The sequence below is a fragment of the Calonectris borealis genome, chromosome 7 (assembly GCF_964195595.1).
Source record: "Calonectris borealis chromosome 7, bCalBor7.hap1.2, whole genome shotgun sequence".
In the NCBI taxonomy this organism is placed as follows: domain Eukaryota; kingdom Metazoa; phylum Chordata; class Aves; order Procellariiformes; family Procellariidae; genus Calonectris; species Calonectris borealis.
Window position 1 is genome coordinate 16,558,939 of NC_134318.1, and position 14,924 is coordinate 16,573,862.

Genomic DNA, 14,924 nt, shown 5'->3' on the forward strand with positions numbered 1-14,924 from the left:
AGAACCGTGTTATGTTATCTTTTCTGCTTGTTCAGAACTCCCATTTGCTTCACAGCATCTTACTAAACAGAGTGAACAGTGGAGCTGCCAAATAAAAATACATTTTGTTTTAATTTATCAAGTAAAAGAGAGAAGTGATAAGAATAGAAATTGTCTTTAAGGAAGGAATTAGCATGCCTACAAAAAACTCCACAACAACAAAACAAGCAGCTTCAGCCTGGTTCCCCCCCTAGACTTTCTACCATATCCTGACTTTACTATCACCATCTGCCAGAAAGGCAAGTTCCTCAGATGTGATCCGTATTTCTTGTTCTTTTTCCATTTACCAGCAAATCCTGGAAAATCCTCCTCCACAATTTATTAAGTCACTAAGCCCCATTCACCTTTTTGCTTCTTTAAAACACTATGCAACTGTTTGAGTTTGGGATGCAATTTGATTTAATTCTTCTGTTATTATGATCTATGCTGTGGACAGTTACAGAGTTACAGAGAGCCTTTACACTGGCGTAGTTTGTTCCTTCTCGTGCTGATAGGCACACGTTTAGATGTGCTCCAAAGGGCTTGTAAACCAAGACAGCTTACAAATGAGCAACCTGCAGTCATGCTGCAAGGACATTGTAATTTAAAAAAAATATTAGCACCACTAAAGGAGTTCAGCTTGATTCAGCTGTTCCAAACTTTAGCTCGCCTTGCAGTTCTGGAAAGTTACAGTCTTCATCTTCACTTAAATTCCTGCAAGCAGATAGCTGTGCTGCCTTAACTACCTGCTCTCAAAAGTAAAATGCATCCACCTTTAGTGTTTGCAGCTGACAATTTAATAGCGTTTTCTACTGTGCGTACGCTGACCTGCATTTTCTATTGCTTGTAACTATGCCTTTTCAGAACAGCGATTTTTCTTCAATCTTAGCAGTGACATATAGCTCATTACAGCAAACCTAGATGCCAACTTTGATGTTTCAAAGGTCAGATTTTTTCTGTTATCTAAGTAAGGAAGGCATTTTTTTTTTCCAAGAGCATACTAGGAAGACACATTAATTTTTAGCCTCCTGTCACTCAGGAAAGAGCACAAGGAGCTTTGCTCAAGTTTTTAAGTTACCTCCTGGGAGTTCCTTTGGTTTTAAAAAGAAAATTCCTAGTTTGATTGCTACAGTGTTTGTACCAAGGCAAGAAATTGCTGCCCTGCTCCACTCCACTCATCGCGGGGAAGAGTTTATGAACTGTAATTACCAGCTTACCCACTCAGGCTCCTTCCTAAAGGGAGAATCATTCATCATCCTCTTTTGTGCTACCGACTCCTTAAAAGGCCTACTCAGCTTTAACTCCCGTGTATCCCACCGCAGCCAGGCTCCCCAAGAGCCAGCGCCAGGGCTACCTAGATGGATTTCAAAGGGAAGATCGCGCCGCTTGCCTGCCTTATTTGGGAAACCCTAAGTCTGCAAGGCTTGGCACAACCTCAGTGACCGAGGAAGCCTTCGTAAACCTGGAGCTCTGACAGAGATTTAACGAGAAGGAACCTCAGATTACGATGAGCTCCTAGCACCGGCAAGAAACAGAAACGAGAGTGGAAAGGGAGGGAAGGCTAGATACCGAGCAAAACTTGGAAAGTTAAAAACAACACCGAAACGGCCCGGCGAGCCGCCCTCGGAAGGGCTTTGCGCGTGTTTGGCGTAGAAATCGTCAGGAAGGAGGAAAAGGAAGGCCGGGGAGCGAGCCGGCGCAAACCAGGCGGGCAAGTCGCCAGCGGCCCGGGGACACCCCCGGCCGGCGGCCCGAGGACCTCCGCCGGCACACCCGCGCATATACCCGCGCATACACACAGGCAAACGCACACCCGCGCACACACACACACACAGACAGGCGCACACCCCCCGCCACAGCCGCCCGCAGCCGGGCAGGGCGGGGGCGGAGCGGCGCCGGGACGCCCCTGCATCCAGCAGCGCGGCCCCCCCGCGGCGGGCGGGAGGCCTATGGGGGCGCGGCGCCGCGGCCGGAGCGCCGGCAGCCCCTCCCCGCCGCTGCCTGCGGGAGTGGGAATAAAGACAGATAGCGGGGCAGGCACCGGCCGGGCGGGGAGGGCGAGCGCAGAAAGTTTCCTGCGAAGCCCGCGGGCGGCGGCAGCGATGCCCGTGCTGCGCGGAGCGCTGGGGCTGGGCGGGCGCCGCCGGCCTTAGGGGGAACGAGAGCGGCGCGGGGCCCGGCAGCGAGCCCCCGGCCCGGCCCGTCCTCTCCTCTCCTCCGGGCGGCGAGGAGGAAGCACCCCGGGCAGGGACGGGAAAGCGGCGCCGGCCGGAGCGCGGGGAGAGGGAGCGGCACCGCGGGGACAGCCGCCGCCAGCAGAGCCCGGGGGGAAAGATGAGCTTGTTGTCAGCCATCGACACCAGCGCCGCGTCCGTCTACCAGCCCGCCCAGCTCCTCAACTGGGTCTATCTCTCGCTGCAAGACACGCACCAGGCCAGCGCCTTCGATGCCTTCAGACCCGAGCCCGCCTCGTCCCAGCACCCCGACCTCGGCTACACCAAGAGCACCCCGGAGCTGGGCTCCTCGCTCAGCTCCAGCTATCTCAACAGCTTCTTCCAGCTCCAGCGGAGCGAGGTGAGTCCGCGCCGCCGCCGCCCGGCGCGCAGCCCCCGGCCCGCTGCCCCCGGCCCCCCAGGCCACAACCGCCATGATGCCTCGGCAGCCTCCCGCCCCCCCCCACGAGCCAGACCGAGCCCGCCGGCGGGACGGCGGAGCCCCGCTCCCCGCCCCGCACGGCGGCCGCTGGGGAGGCTCGGCCAGCCGCGCAGGCTCCTTCTCCGACCCCGGCCCCTTCCCGCCCCGAGCCTTCCGCCCCGCCGGAGCGCGCCCCCCCGGCCCCTCGGCGCTGGCGGCGGCGCCCGTCCCGCTAACGGGCCGGCGGCCGGGCCGGGGCGAGGCGCCGCCGCCGGAGCGGCATTGGCGAAGCCGCCGCTGCCGCCGCCTCCCGCCGCCCGCGAGCGCGCGGGGCGCCCGTGTTGACAGTCTGGTAAATGGTTACACCGACTTCCCTGGCGCGGCCGGGACGGTGCCAGGGGTACGAGGGGAGACGCACACAACGTGCTACAACCCTAATAACATGCAAAAGCCCCCCTCCCTTTTTTTTTTTTAAAGTTATATTTAAAGAGCTATATATAAAGAATATACATAGCTTGAGATCAGGGGCTGGCATTATTTAAAAGGAAGAGATATAAACAGGAACGTGACAAAAACGGAGTGAAAAAAGTTTTGCGCACGTTTCATAACAGAAGAACAAGACTAAGTGAAACCAAAGGGAAGGAAGCTAAAAAACTAGAGTATGCAAAGACAATTCACTGTGGAACTCCCTGTCACAGGAAGTTGTTGAGGTCAAGCACTTCTGCATTGGAGGGACTTCACATGCATGGAGGTACTGCAAGGTGGCACCTCACACCCCACATCTCACTGCCTCTCCAGGAAAGATCCAACATTGTCGTTACTCCCTACCATGGAGCTCTTGCCACAGACATTCAACGGTGGCTCCCTTAGATGAGGGTTAGGCGGACTATGCATCTGGCCCGCTCTGGCAGTTCCAACAGAATGACGTTTGAGAGTCCTCCCAACGCCATTTAAGTTAAAGCACACGTTTAAAAAGTATTCTCAGTCAAAATACATGTTTCTGTTCTGTCAGCGAAGGTATGGGGTTGTTAATAAAAAACAAATCGAATTCCCCAACTGTTCTGGTGTTATAGCCGTTAAGTTAGGAGCCGGAGTTGTATATACACATTCTTTTTTCCTTAATTAGAAATTCTTTCTTCCTTAAGAATTCCACAAAGCACATCCAGTCTCAAAACAGACACTATTTTTGAAAGTATATAGTTCAAAATCCATTCAGTCTGACGTACCCAGCCTTATTAAGCACAACATAACATGCTCAATTTAAAAGCACGCAGACTTAACAAGCATATTGATTTTGTGAAAAGACTAACAGGCAGCGTAATTTAAACTTCCAGCTACCTACCTGTTGATTACAAATTGTAGATTTTGCCCCTTCCTGCTTGGCTCGCAAGATTTGTGGTGCCCACGTAGCAACAAGACTCCAGGAGTTTGGCCTACACGGACTGTCTCCACGTTGGGACTGCGTTCAGGTCTGTGTTTGTTCAAGTCGGGATACATTCTGCTCACAGCAGGTTCTTTTTCTTGGGAGAAAAAGGAAGGAACAAGTAAACGGAGGCTGCATTCAGGAAGCCTTTGAAACAGTCTCTGAGAAACAGTTTTCTTTTCCTTAAAGTTCTCCCCGAGTTCATTTTCTGCTTCTACTATACTGTTTGCAAGTAGGGGCTAATCCTTTTGTCACACACTCTCCCTTTCCACTTGGCTCGCATTTCTTTCCATTTTTTTCCCCCAAACTTTTCTCCTTTCTTCTGGAAAATCATTTCCCGGTATGCCAGGCCTTCCCAGGCCTCTGCTTCAGCCCCAGCTCCGAGCGGTCAGCCCCCGGCCACGCTGCTTTGGATCCCAGCAGGCACCTTAGCTGCATTTCTGCACAGATTCCTATCATCCATGAGCTGTATGGATGCAACTTTATTCTGCTCTTTTTAACCTCATTACAGTTTCCTGAGGCACATGAATGACAACTGAGAATGCCAGCTCTGTCAAAAGCCTAGAGCATTCACTGTTCAGGAAATAAGGAGCCATTTCATTCTATACAGATATTTTAATATTTTTAAAAAATCAAGCATGTCAGTTTGTTCCAGTTCATTTTCCAGCCTGTGACAACAATAGCATTGACTATGTGGCTGATAGAGACACTTCTATTTTTCCAATTTTTACCTGAACTACGTGATAATACAGGGTAACCTGAAAAAGACGGAAAGGGGCACAGCCATCTCATATGGCACGGGAATGCATTTGCCCTGCTGGATATACCCTGAAGAACCCTTTAGTTCCCCAGGCTAATGCTGCCTGCTTATACAGCAGCTTTCATTCAAGGGTTTAGGAGGTGTTAGAGATCCTGTTGCTCAAAAAAAGTTCTGTCAATATGTTCGATGCTCCATTTTTTCCAGAAACGGGAAACTAGACTGCTTTTTTGGCAGGAGTGACCCAAGAGTTTCCTACAATGTCATGCTCTTAATTCTTGAGATTCTAACATCTGTTTATTTGCAGATGCCATTGGGTATACACTGCGTATTTCAAATGCGTAAAATTATTTTGGGGAGCATTAGTACCGTATGCTGCTTTTGCATCAAGTAGGCTTATGCTATCTTTGGAACAACACATAGCTTTCCACAGTTAAACTGTTGACTGTTTTCTACACAGTGCTTGCTTTGGTTGGCTTTTTTTTCCTCCCAGTTTTGTCCTGGGTTGGCTTAGTCTGGAGCCGAGCTGTTACAATGATTGACACATAGCTGTACACAATATTTGGAAAGTGACCTAATGAGGGGCCAAAATAGCAACAGATTGAGAAATGATAGGATCATAGGGTGTAAAATAGTCACGCGTCCTGTATGTTGCCTTGCAATTGAAAATTTCTGGAGGAGAACGCTTGGAATAAGAGACAGCACTTGTGAAAAGTTGCTATTATACAGGGTTTGCAAGTCTGCATGGCAGTGCCTGTGTATGTGACTTGCATGCTGACCAAAGGAACTGGAAGGAAAAAAATAAAAGTGCCAGCACCCAGAGAGTAGTCTTGCACTTCACCAAGATTTTTGTCCTCCAGACTTTTTCCACTACAATGGATGCCTTCTAAATAAACATGATGAACACAGCTGTTTGGTGCATAAAAGCCCATTGTACCAGGAAAAAAAAAGCAATAATAAAGGTTTAAACAGTAAAGCGACAATGAGTGTTTTGTTCCATATGCAAGACTCATTTTGCAAAACAGACCTGCTTTAAATAAAACTTTACTGCAGCATTTATTGTCCTAGATATGAAACGAAAGCATGTTAGAACATTAAGATGCATTAAATTGGCTATTGAACTGAGCTCCACCTTCATTATAACACCATCCATCAGAGCCAAGTATTTGAGGTTTTGTTGTGGGGCTGGTTACATAGGATTTAATGTGTCTGAGACACAGCCAGGTAACTGTGGCTTTGTGTCATTGAGTGGTATAATTGAGAAACCTAGAATAAGGGTGTAAGAGACTCATACGGTATTTTTCTATGCTCACAGTAGGCATCCTACCAGATTAATGCTGACTTTGGTCAAGAGGAGTCAGCAACCAGTAACTAGAAATTACCATATTATAATCATCAAACTTGTTTCTTTGAAAGTAGAGTGCTAATTCCGGCGCAAGCCAATATTTACACACGAGAAGGAGCCTGTGTCCTAATGAATTCTTTGCCCATGTGCAATACTCTGCGTGTCTTTCCAAGAGGGGAATTCCTTCCAGAAACTTCTATGACAGCCACTTTCCAGACCTAAAACAGATCTTATTTAAGCACAAATAACTGCATACACTACATTAGAAAATAATCACTCTTTTCAAAAAGTAGCTCATGTTTCTGACTCAGGGACTTCCAGATCCAGTCCTTACAGGCAACAGAGGAACTAATTGGGAATGAGAGAACATGAGCTAGTTCAGTTTGCTACAGTAAGGTGCAGATCACGCGGATCGGAAAGTTTGTGGAATTAAAAAAAAGTTTAGAGAGCGTACTGTGGAAAATAACGTTCAAACCCCTGTGAAACAGAAGCAGGTCTGCAGCACTGGGATAGATACTGCTTATCAGGCAGCTTCCCAAAGAAGAAAAGTTAGTATGACTGTGACATTCGTATATTAACAACAACCACAAAATCCCACGAAACACTGTCAAGAACAAAAATGTATGGAAGGAAGTTAGCATTTCTACAGAAAATACATTTTGTATCAGACAAACTTGTTTTCCATTTGTCTTTCATAGAATTAGAGGAATACACACTAGCCTGATACTTGATGAAGAAAGATCTGTTATTTAGCCTAGACGAATTAATTTGGAGGATAAGATTAAAAAAAAAAAAAAGATTCACTATTCTCATAGTATCAGAAAAGTTCAGGGATTGTCATATAAGATCAGGCAATTGACCTACTAAATTAAGCGTCATATGTCTGAGAACAGCCATGAATAAAAGATTTAAAGAGAGAACAAAACACCTTTAAGAGGCTGCTCACAACCAGTGTGGTCCGAAGGCAAATACAGATTAGCAGAAATTGCCATATGCTCCAAGACATTTCTGATTCCCTTCATTTTGTGGAATATTATTAGTTATTCTAACACAGAGTATATTTCTGATCCACAGAGTGCTGAATGTGCTCAGCAGTGCAGTCAGGACTTCTTGCTTCTCACTTGCAGACTAAACAACCACAGTTTTATCTCCTCTTATTTAAGCGTAGTTCTTGGCAGTAGAGTAGTGCAGCGTGCAGGTTGCCTGCGGTACATGAAAGCATCATTTAATAACAGTGATTATTATTTGATTGATTTCCTCTCTTCATTTTTCTCACTATTCTTCATGTAAGCACTAACATGTCAGTGCCCTTATCCTTCTACAAATTGTATTGAAAAGGCAATAGCTCAACAATTCCCGTGCTGGAGGAACTTGTGCTCTCTGCCTCAGGATGATGGTACATTACAGATGCTTTGTGGCTACTTGAAGTGCCAGTGAACTCCTTTCAAACTGCTTTTCAAGAAGTTAAATGTCATTTCTCGCGTTGGTCCTTATAAGAGATTCCAAGGAGCTGAATCTCTGTTAGTCAAGAGAGAATATGCGTTTGGGGATTTTGGCAGCATCAGCCTCCTCCGTCCTCCCACACAGCCAGCTCTAGAGCCCTTTTGATGGTATTGCTTTAGCACATGAAGTGCAGCTTTCACAGCCCACTCTCTGTTCTGGACTTAAGTCTCAGATCCTATTACAGGTATTTGAGCTAACAACTACTCTATTTCCAATTCCTGTTGGATGTGTGCTTTAAAATGCAAAAATTCATGTTTTTAAGTCTAGAAGCATTCTTTTTTGCTCCCTGTTCTTATTTCTGCAGCCATTGCCTCCTGCTTTGCTGCTTCTGTCTTTGGAAAACATCCTCTTTTGCCAGGGAAGGAAGAAAAAAAAAAAACCATACGTGAATGTACTATAGGAAGTAGAGTCTGAAAATAAGATCTGTATTTTGTATAAGAAGTGGGAAACTCAAGTTATCATACAAATTATACTCCTCCATTTGTATCCCCTAGGTATGGCTTTAGACTTCTCTACTCTCCAGGATTAAATTTTTTTTTAGGTGCACTGTACTGCATATGGTAGATATCCTTCTCATTCTTTACACTGAGGCTGAATTACCTAATAGCGATTTGATTGCAGAAGGGAATACACAAGAGCCAAATTTAGTTCTTTTAAGGAAGCACTCTAAGTACACTTACATTGCTTTTACTCAGGATTCCTCACCTGAGTAAGAACAGCAGAAAGCTCCCAGAAGCAAGAAGTAGTAGTGAAGATGTGTTGAAGTTACTCCAACAGCCAGAGCCTCTTTTGTTGCTTCCTTACCCTCCCCACACCTCAAGCAAATGCAGTGCACCTGCACTACCTCTAGCTTTAACTAGTTCAAACATGATTTACAGCTGGGCTTTAGTTCGTGGCAACAGAAGTATTATCCACCATAGTCTTCTGCAGCTACTTAGTATCGCATCAAAGGCTGAACCATGTGTGGAAAGCTGGCAAGAGCTAAAATATTAATTGCTGAACCTAAATCAAGTCTTCCAGAAGAGGGATATGGGCTGTCTGCTTTACCGACGATTTCTTTTTGATAGGTACAAAAAAAAGCAATAGAAGATAGACCAATTATATGTATTCTTCCCAATTAGTTGAAAATTATTGCCAACTCTTTTAAATCACTTGGGATTTTGTGTTTATGCAAATCCTCATTGAGAGGAACATTGGCATTCACTTTCTGTCTCACAAATACATCCATGTCTTGAAAAACATACCGGGCAATACACAGAAAAAAACCTCAACCCATAATTGGGGGCAAAAGCACGTAGAATTCTTGTTACAATTCTATTTCATACACACAGCTTTCAGTTACAGTTATTTTATGCATTTACAGTGTCTTCCATCCCAAGGCACCCAAACAAAGGGGTGATGTAACTGTGCGTTGGGTAATGATTTTTCATCCCTTCCTCTTCTGCTCCGCAGACAGAGACTCAGTTATTCAGAATAGAAAAGGAAGATCCTTCTCCAATGAACTGCACAAATGATCAGACAATCAAGTCTGACTTGAACCAATATATTCATTTATGAAGTGTATAGATAGAATGGAATGAATAGATAACCAAAAGGTGTACAAAACTCTTTTTATCCAAAAGCCAACCCTCCCTGCTTTTTTTTCCTTTTCTTCTCTCTCCCCCTCCCCTCCCCCCCCCCCGTTATTGTTTGGGAGATTTTGTGGAGTTGTATGAAACAGATAGAAAACAATTTTTAGCAATGGTCCTGTTACTTTGGTAATAAAAGGTTAGAAGAAAAGATCACGTTATTGACAGTCACTAAGTGAGGATTAATGCAAAGAAAAATTTTCTAGTTTAAGTAGACCATAAAATGACTCTGACACCTGATTTAAGTGATATTTAAATCTAAGACCAGAGGATCTTTTTCATGCTGCTTTAAGAAGCATGAAAAACAGTGACACTGTGCAGTTCAAAAAGGTCCAGGCACAGATATTACAAAGCTAAATCATACAATACTGATAATATGTATTTGCATAGAAACAAGAAGAAAGGTATTCTGTTATCAAAACTAGATGTATACATATAAATGCTGCCTGTGATACTGGATATCACCTTAAAGCTTCTGAATGGTTTTGTGAAATATAATGGTTAATATTTGTACCTCTCCTCGGTTTCTTTTCCCCAGGAAAATTGCCAGCAGCCTGATGCCCATTTTGCCACTCTCCTGAATTGCCCTTCTTCCTCTTTTAGAAAGCCACAATGAAATGATTAAATTAAATGGGAAGAATATAAGTCTTTGCTTCCTGGCTGTTTACTTCTGTTTCTGTCTGGGTTCCAGAGAAGTTATCATGGATCAAAGGAACCGATTAAGTTTTACAAAGCTATTCAAATCTAACAGTAATGCTGACATAATTCAGACAGACAGTATTTCATAAGTGTCACAACTTAGATCACTACTTTTTTCCTGCAGGTTGGTTTTTATTCTCAGAAACATTACAAACAATCTGTGATCTACTAAAAGTAGAACCTAAAATTATAGACAGATTCACTTGAGGAAAGCAGAATAAATGCAGGGTTACAAGGCCCGGGCTCTATCCATGTCCCTCATTGCCTAGCCAGGCCAGTGCAGCTGTTGGGAGTTTTGGTGTTTTTTAAGTTTTAACATATCACAAGCCCAGCCCATTACTTTCTGTCATGTGTTTTGGTGTAAGCAAATACTAACAAGTCCAATACTTCGACTAAGAGGAATTTTAAGGAGCCTCTTGTAGGCCCTTTTTCTTAGCTCTTTCAACTGCTGCTGATAGGAGAGCTGCCGCGTGGTCTTCCAAAACCTGTATCTTAGGAAATACATTTTGTGTTTCTACGGATTTAGTTTGAAGATCAGCAAATGCCCTCATGGTCCGGGGCTCTTGCTCTCATATCCAAAGCAGAAATATGTGCCTGCTGTATTAAAAGACCACCCACACCTACTCCCTGCACATGGCAGGATTTGGTGTCTCTTTTGAATGAACACAAGTGCAAAACTTGTGGATCACAGGAATCTGGAAATCTATATTTACATCTTATCCAGCTAACTGCCAACCAAGCAAACATTTCAAAAGGATCATCTTGCTCCCGTAGGTTTCTCTTGCCAACCCAGGGGTTCCAGGTTTCTAAACTTGGTTCAGAATGTAGCAGGGGAGCCGGAGCCTATATTTCTTCTCGCTAAGCCAGCCTGCTAGGCAACTATTTGTGTGTATTCATTAGGGCTGTGGATACCTGTGGCTGAATGGAAAGCAAAGGAACTATTGTACAGTCATTGCATCCTGAAAATGAGGGATCAGCAAGAGCTCTTAAGAGGGCTTGAGCATCAGTGGTCCTTGAAATACGGAGGTGTTCTTATAACCATCTTTCACCAATATACACTGCAATTGAAATTAATAGAATAATAGATTCATTCCTCTAACAGACCCAACCTGGGAAGAAAAAAAAAAAAAGGTCCTTAAGTCTACTTGGAAACCAGATTACTCAGTTGTTATTTTATAATTTATCTGAAGCAGATTGTGAAGTTTTAGGTTTACTTGCTCAGATCACACTTCAAGCTGTGCTGTATTATAACTGATTAAGAGGGTGGCTATAAATGTAGATAAAACTATCTAAAAGCTGGAGTCACAAAATGAAATTCCAGCCTGTCATTTAGTGCATGGAAATAATTTCTTTTCCTCACTATATTCAATTTAATAGAAGTTTTTGTCTTCCCATGAGCGCAGGAACTGAGGCCCTAAGCGCATTGCGAGGGGCCCGTTCTGGGCAGATGATGTATTGTTTCTACCTCTGACAGTGACCTTAGCTTTGCCTCTTTTAAACTTTGGCAGCCATTGCAGGGGTTTCTGTGCCAAGAAGGCATTACTGAATGTAAATGATATAAACAAAACTGTCTCAGACTTAAAGTTCTATTTAACCCAAAATGGACATTTCTTAGCAAAACCTTTCATCACGCAAGAGCTGCACAGGAGGTAAATGCTTTCCTAAGTGTGTCTTAAACAGGCACATATCTATTTCCGGGTGTTATTTTTCTTATGTTTGGAGTGTCAAAAGACCCACCAAATGAGAGGAAACCCGACTCTTGTTTTTCAAACTGCAGGTCAGACCGAGACAAGATTTCCTGCAGGAAACAGGGATGTTAACAGAAAGTGCAGGGGTCAAAACATGTCCATCCGTTTCTCCCCTCACTTTATGCTATACAACCTTCATAACCTCCTCCTCGTCCGAGAACCCTGTCTCGACAAAATAGGCTTGTTTTTTGACAACGTGAGGGGGCAGTGGGATTGAGGTATCTGGCGGAGGCCGTCCCCGTGGCCCTCTCTCGGAAGGTCAGGGAGGCTGGCGGTCTGCAGCCTGGGGGAGGCTCAGCTGCAGGCAGTCGAGGGACAGGCCGAGAAATGACGGCTCCTGTGGGGATGTGTTAAAGTAATTTGCAACGTGAATGGTCTCCGTTGTCCCTAATATAGTGCTCATGTGTTAGAGCTTCTCTTTAACATAAGTAAGCAGTTGTTCAGCGTTCAGCGGATGAAAAGGATCCCTGCAGAGCTTGGTGCAAGACTTAGAAAGTTCCTCCAAGGCTGTGCACCTCTGACCAGAGGAAATCTCTATCCTCTCCTTTCCCACCTTTCCGCATCTGCCATTAAAGGCTTTTTGTGAGGTCCCCGTACATTGTGTAAAGCAAGTGTCCTCACTGCCATCCACAGCAAACCTTTCCCTCAGGCTGAAATAAGGAGGATCACACTACTAGCAGAGAGCCAAGAGGCCTACCTGAGCTTCAGCAAGACTGAAGATGGTGACTGAGCAACTTCTTAACTGTCAGCGTTTTGTTACTTCTATACCACTGTATAGTAGACGGGGAGCAGCATTTTTTTTTAAGATTTAAAGATCTGTGAAACTCATTGAAAGCTTTGGATCAAAATTTTAAAGCTGCAAGGTGAGATGGTGGCATGCATTGCTCTTCAACCTTGCTGTGAATTGAAGGTATGCCAGTCATACACAGAGGAGCATGTTGCACCCACTTGCTGTTCTGCAGAGTCTCAGCAGTGATGAGGAATTACAGCCTGAGAAGCCACAACCAGCCGAGCTGTCAGATCTGGAAGAACTAGATTAGATAGATCTGTCCGCTGGATTAAAGATTCATCGCCCTACCATTGACTCGCTTCACAACTACTGGCAAGTCATGCCGCATTGGTAGTTGTCTCCTTAAGATACTGTTTCTGCAAAAGGAAAGTCCTAGTGCCATCTATCTCAAAATATTTAGAAGTAGGCATCAGTGTTAGCAGTTTAATATAAGCATATGTTTACCTAAAACCTCCTACAGAAGAAGGATGAATTAAGGTATACGTGGCTAATCTAACTAGCTAGGAATGTATTAATTAAGGTTTACTTGGCTAATCTACATTATCTGTGCTTTTAGATTAGTAAAACGTGAATTACTCAAGTTCCTTAAGTCAGCCCCAAGACCAGATTTTTTGACAGCTAACTTAAACATTGACTTCAGAAGGAAACAGAAGCCCGAGTCTTTTTTTCTTCCTCCAGACAAACATTTTTTCACTGAGTGATGAGCTTTGCTTGCAGTTGTCCAATGATAAAATGTTACTGAGTAACAGTAAACTCTTAAACTGTTTTCTGCAAAAGTATCTATAATTTATCAGAGGAGCTAAAGCAGACGTAAGCCATACAGGAGCAGTTTTTGAGGTTTTCCAGTTCAGCCTTGGTAATTAAACTTCTCTATTTCTTCTGGCTCAAAGTAATACAACTGAATTTATGACAGTATTTTCATTTAATCCCTCTATTTTCAGAAGGCTTTGGGGTTGGCCATAAACATTGATTCTGCACTGGATGTTTTCTTTGGGGACAAAAACAGGGAACTGTTTTGAGCACTTATAAAGAGCTGAAGCACAGAAAAGTCACAGACTTGAAGTGCTCTTCTCCACACATGATCGTCTTCAGGCACAACTGTTGTGCTTTCACACATGTTGCATGGCCCCACAGACAAATCCCACGTCAGAAGCGAGCCTTGGGGTACGAGCAGAGAAGACAGATACAGGCCCTCAGGTTAAGTTTTGTATATTAGCACGTACAAGCCACTGAATTACTGTTTGGATAGCTTCAGATTTCCTTCTCCTCCGACATGGAAGTAGCAACCGAGTGAGGGCAATGGCTTGTCTACCCTACTGTTTTATCCATGACACAGCACGGGGATGTACTCAGTTCTTATCTTCATGAAAATCCAAGCTGATAACTTAAGCACGTTTTGACATTTCAGTGCAGGGCTAATAATTAGGATGGCTAGTCTGGTTACCATCATACATGCTTCACAGACTGGAGAATGTTTATAATTTACAGTATATGAAAACCTTACTTTTTACACACTGACGATAGGGCAACCCAACTCCTTTTTTCCAACAAACTTCAAACAGCCATGGTGCCTGCTGACTTAAACTTAACTCTGGAAGTTAAGACTGCTTTATTTTTGTTTGCTTTATTAGGTTGGCAACATACTAAAGCAACAATAAGTCATCAAAAATTCCTTGCTCATCGCTTTTCAATTATAGACTATTTCATCTAGTGGAAGAATTGATGACTGGACTACGTTATAGCAATATTGAAGTGCTACAGGACCTCACTTCAGCATGTGCAATTAAAACAAATGTGGAGAGAACCACTAGCACAAGTCATACTAACTTATAGCTTGAGCAAGTTCTTTCACAAGTCCTTTAGAGATACTTTTAAACAGCTGTAAATAGGGAAGAATTTTTTAGTATTGGACTGTTGTGGGGTTTTTTTGTTTCATTGGGTTTGCCTTTTTTAATGTTAACCCACCGGATTTCAGGTGGAATGGTCACAATAATGATGCCACATCCAAAGGAAATTATCCTGCTAAGGTGGAGTAGTCACCTCTGCCAACTTCAACGTTAAATCCCTCAACTAGCAGGAGCAAAGAAGGATATCTGTGATGAGGGATACTATGCACAGAATCCAACAGTTTGGGAACATTATATGGCTTCTCCTATCCAGTTTTAGCTATTGCACTTAAACAGCAGATAGATAACTTCAAAGAGGGCAAGAAGTTGCATTTTCTTCATGCTCATTTGGCCAGTTTAAATATTTCTTTCTCTCCTCTATTTTAACTGGTGGGATACTGTGTAGGGGTACCAGTGTAGTTTCTTTTTTTTTTTTTTTTTTTTGGGGGGGGGGGAGGGGAGGCAGGGGGAAGTGGTTTTTCAAAATATAGTT

The 14,924-nt window shown here is 44.1% G+C and overlaps 1 protein-coding gene across 1 annotated transcript in view; it reads left to right on the plus strand.

Annotated features, from left to right (window-relative positions):
* Nucleotides 1-2,243: 2,243 nt before the first annotated feature.
* The window catches only part of ZCCHC24 (zinc finger CCHC-type containing 24), a 116,123-nt gene continuing 103,442 nt past the window's right edge, over nucleotides 2,244-14,924 (plus strand). Inside the window, exon 1 of the mRNA XM_075154376.1 lies at nucleotides 2,244-2,592. Within this exon, the coding sequence (XP_075010477.1) occupies nucleotides 2,353-2,592 (240 nt within the window). The 5' untranslated portion in view covers nucleotides 2,244-2,352. The remainder of the gene's footprint in view (nucleotides 2,593-14,924) is intronic.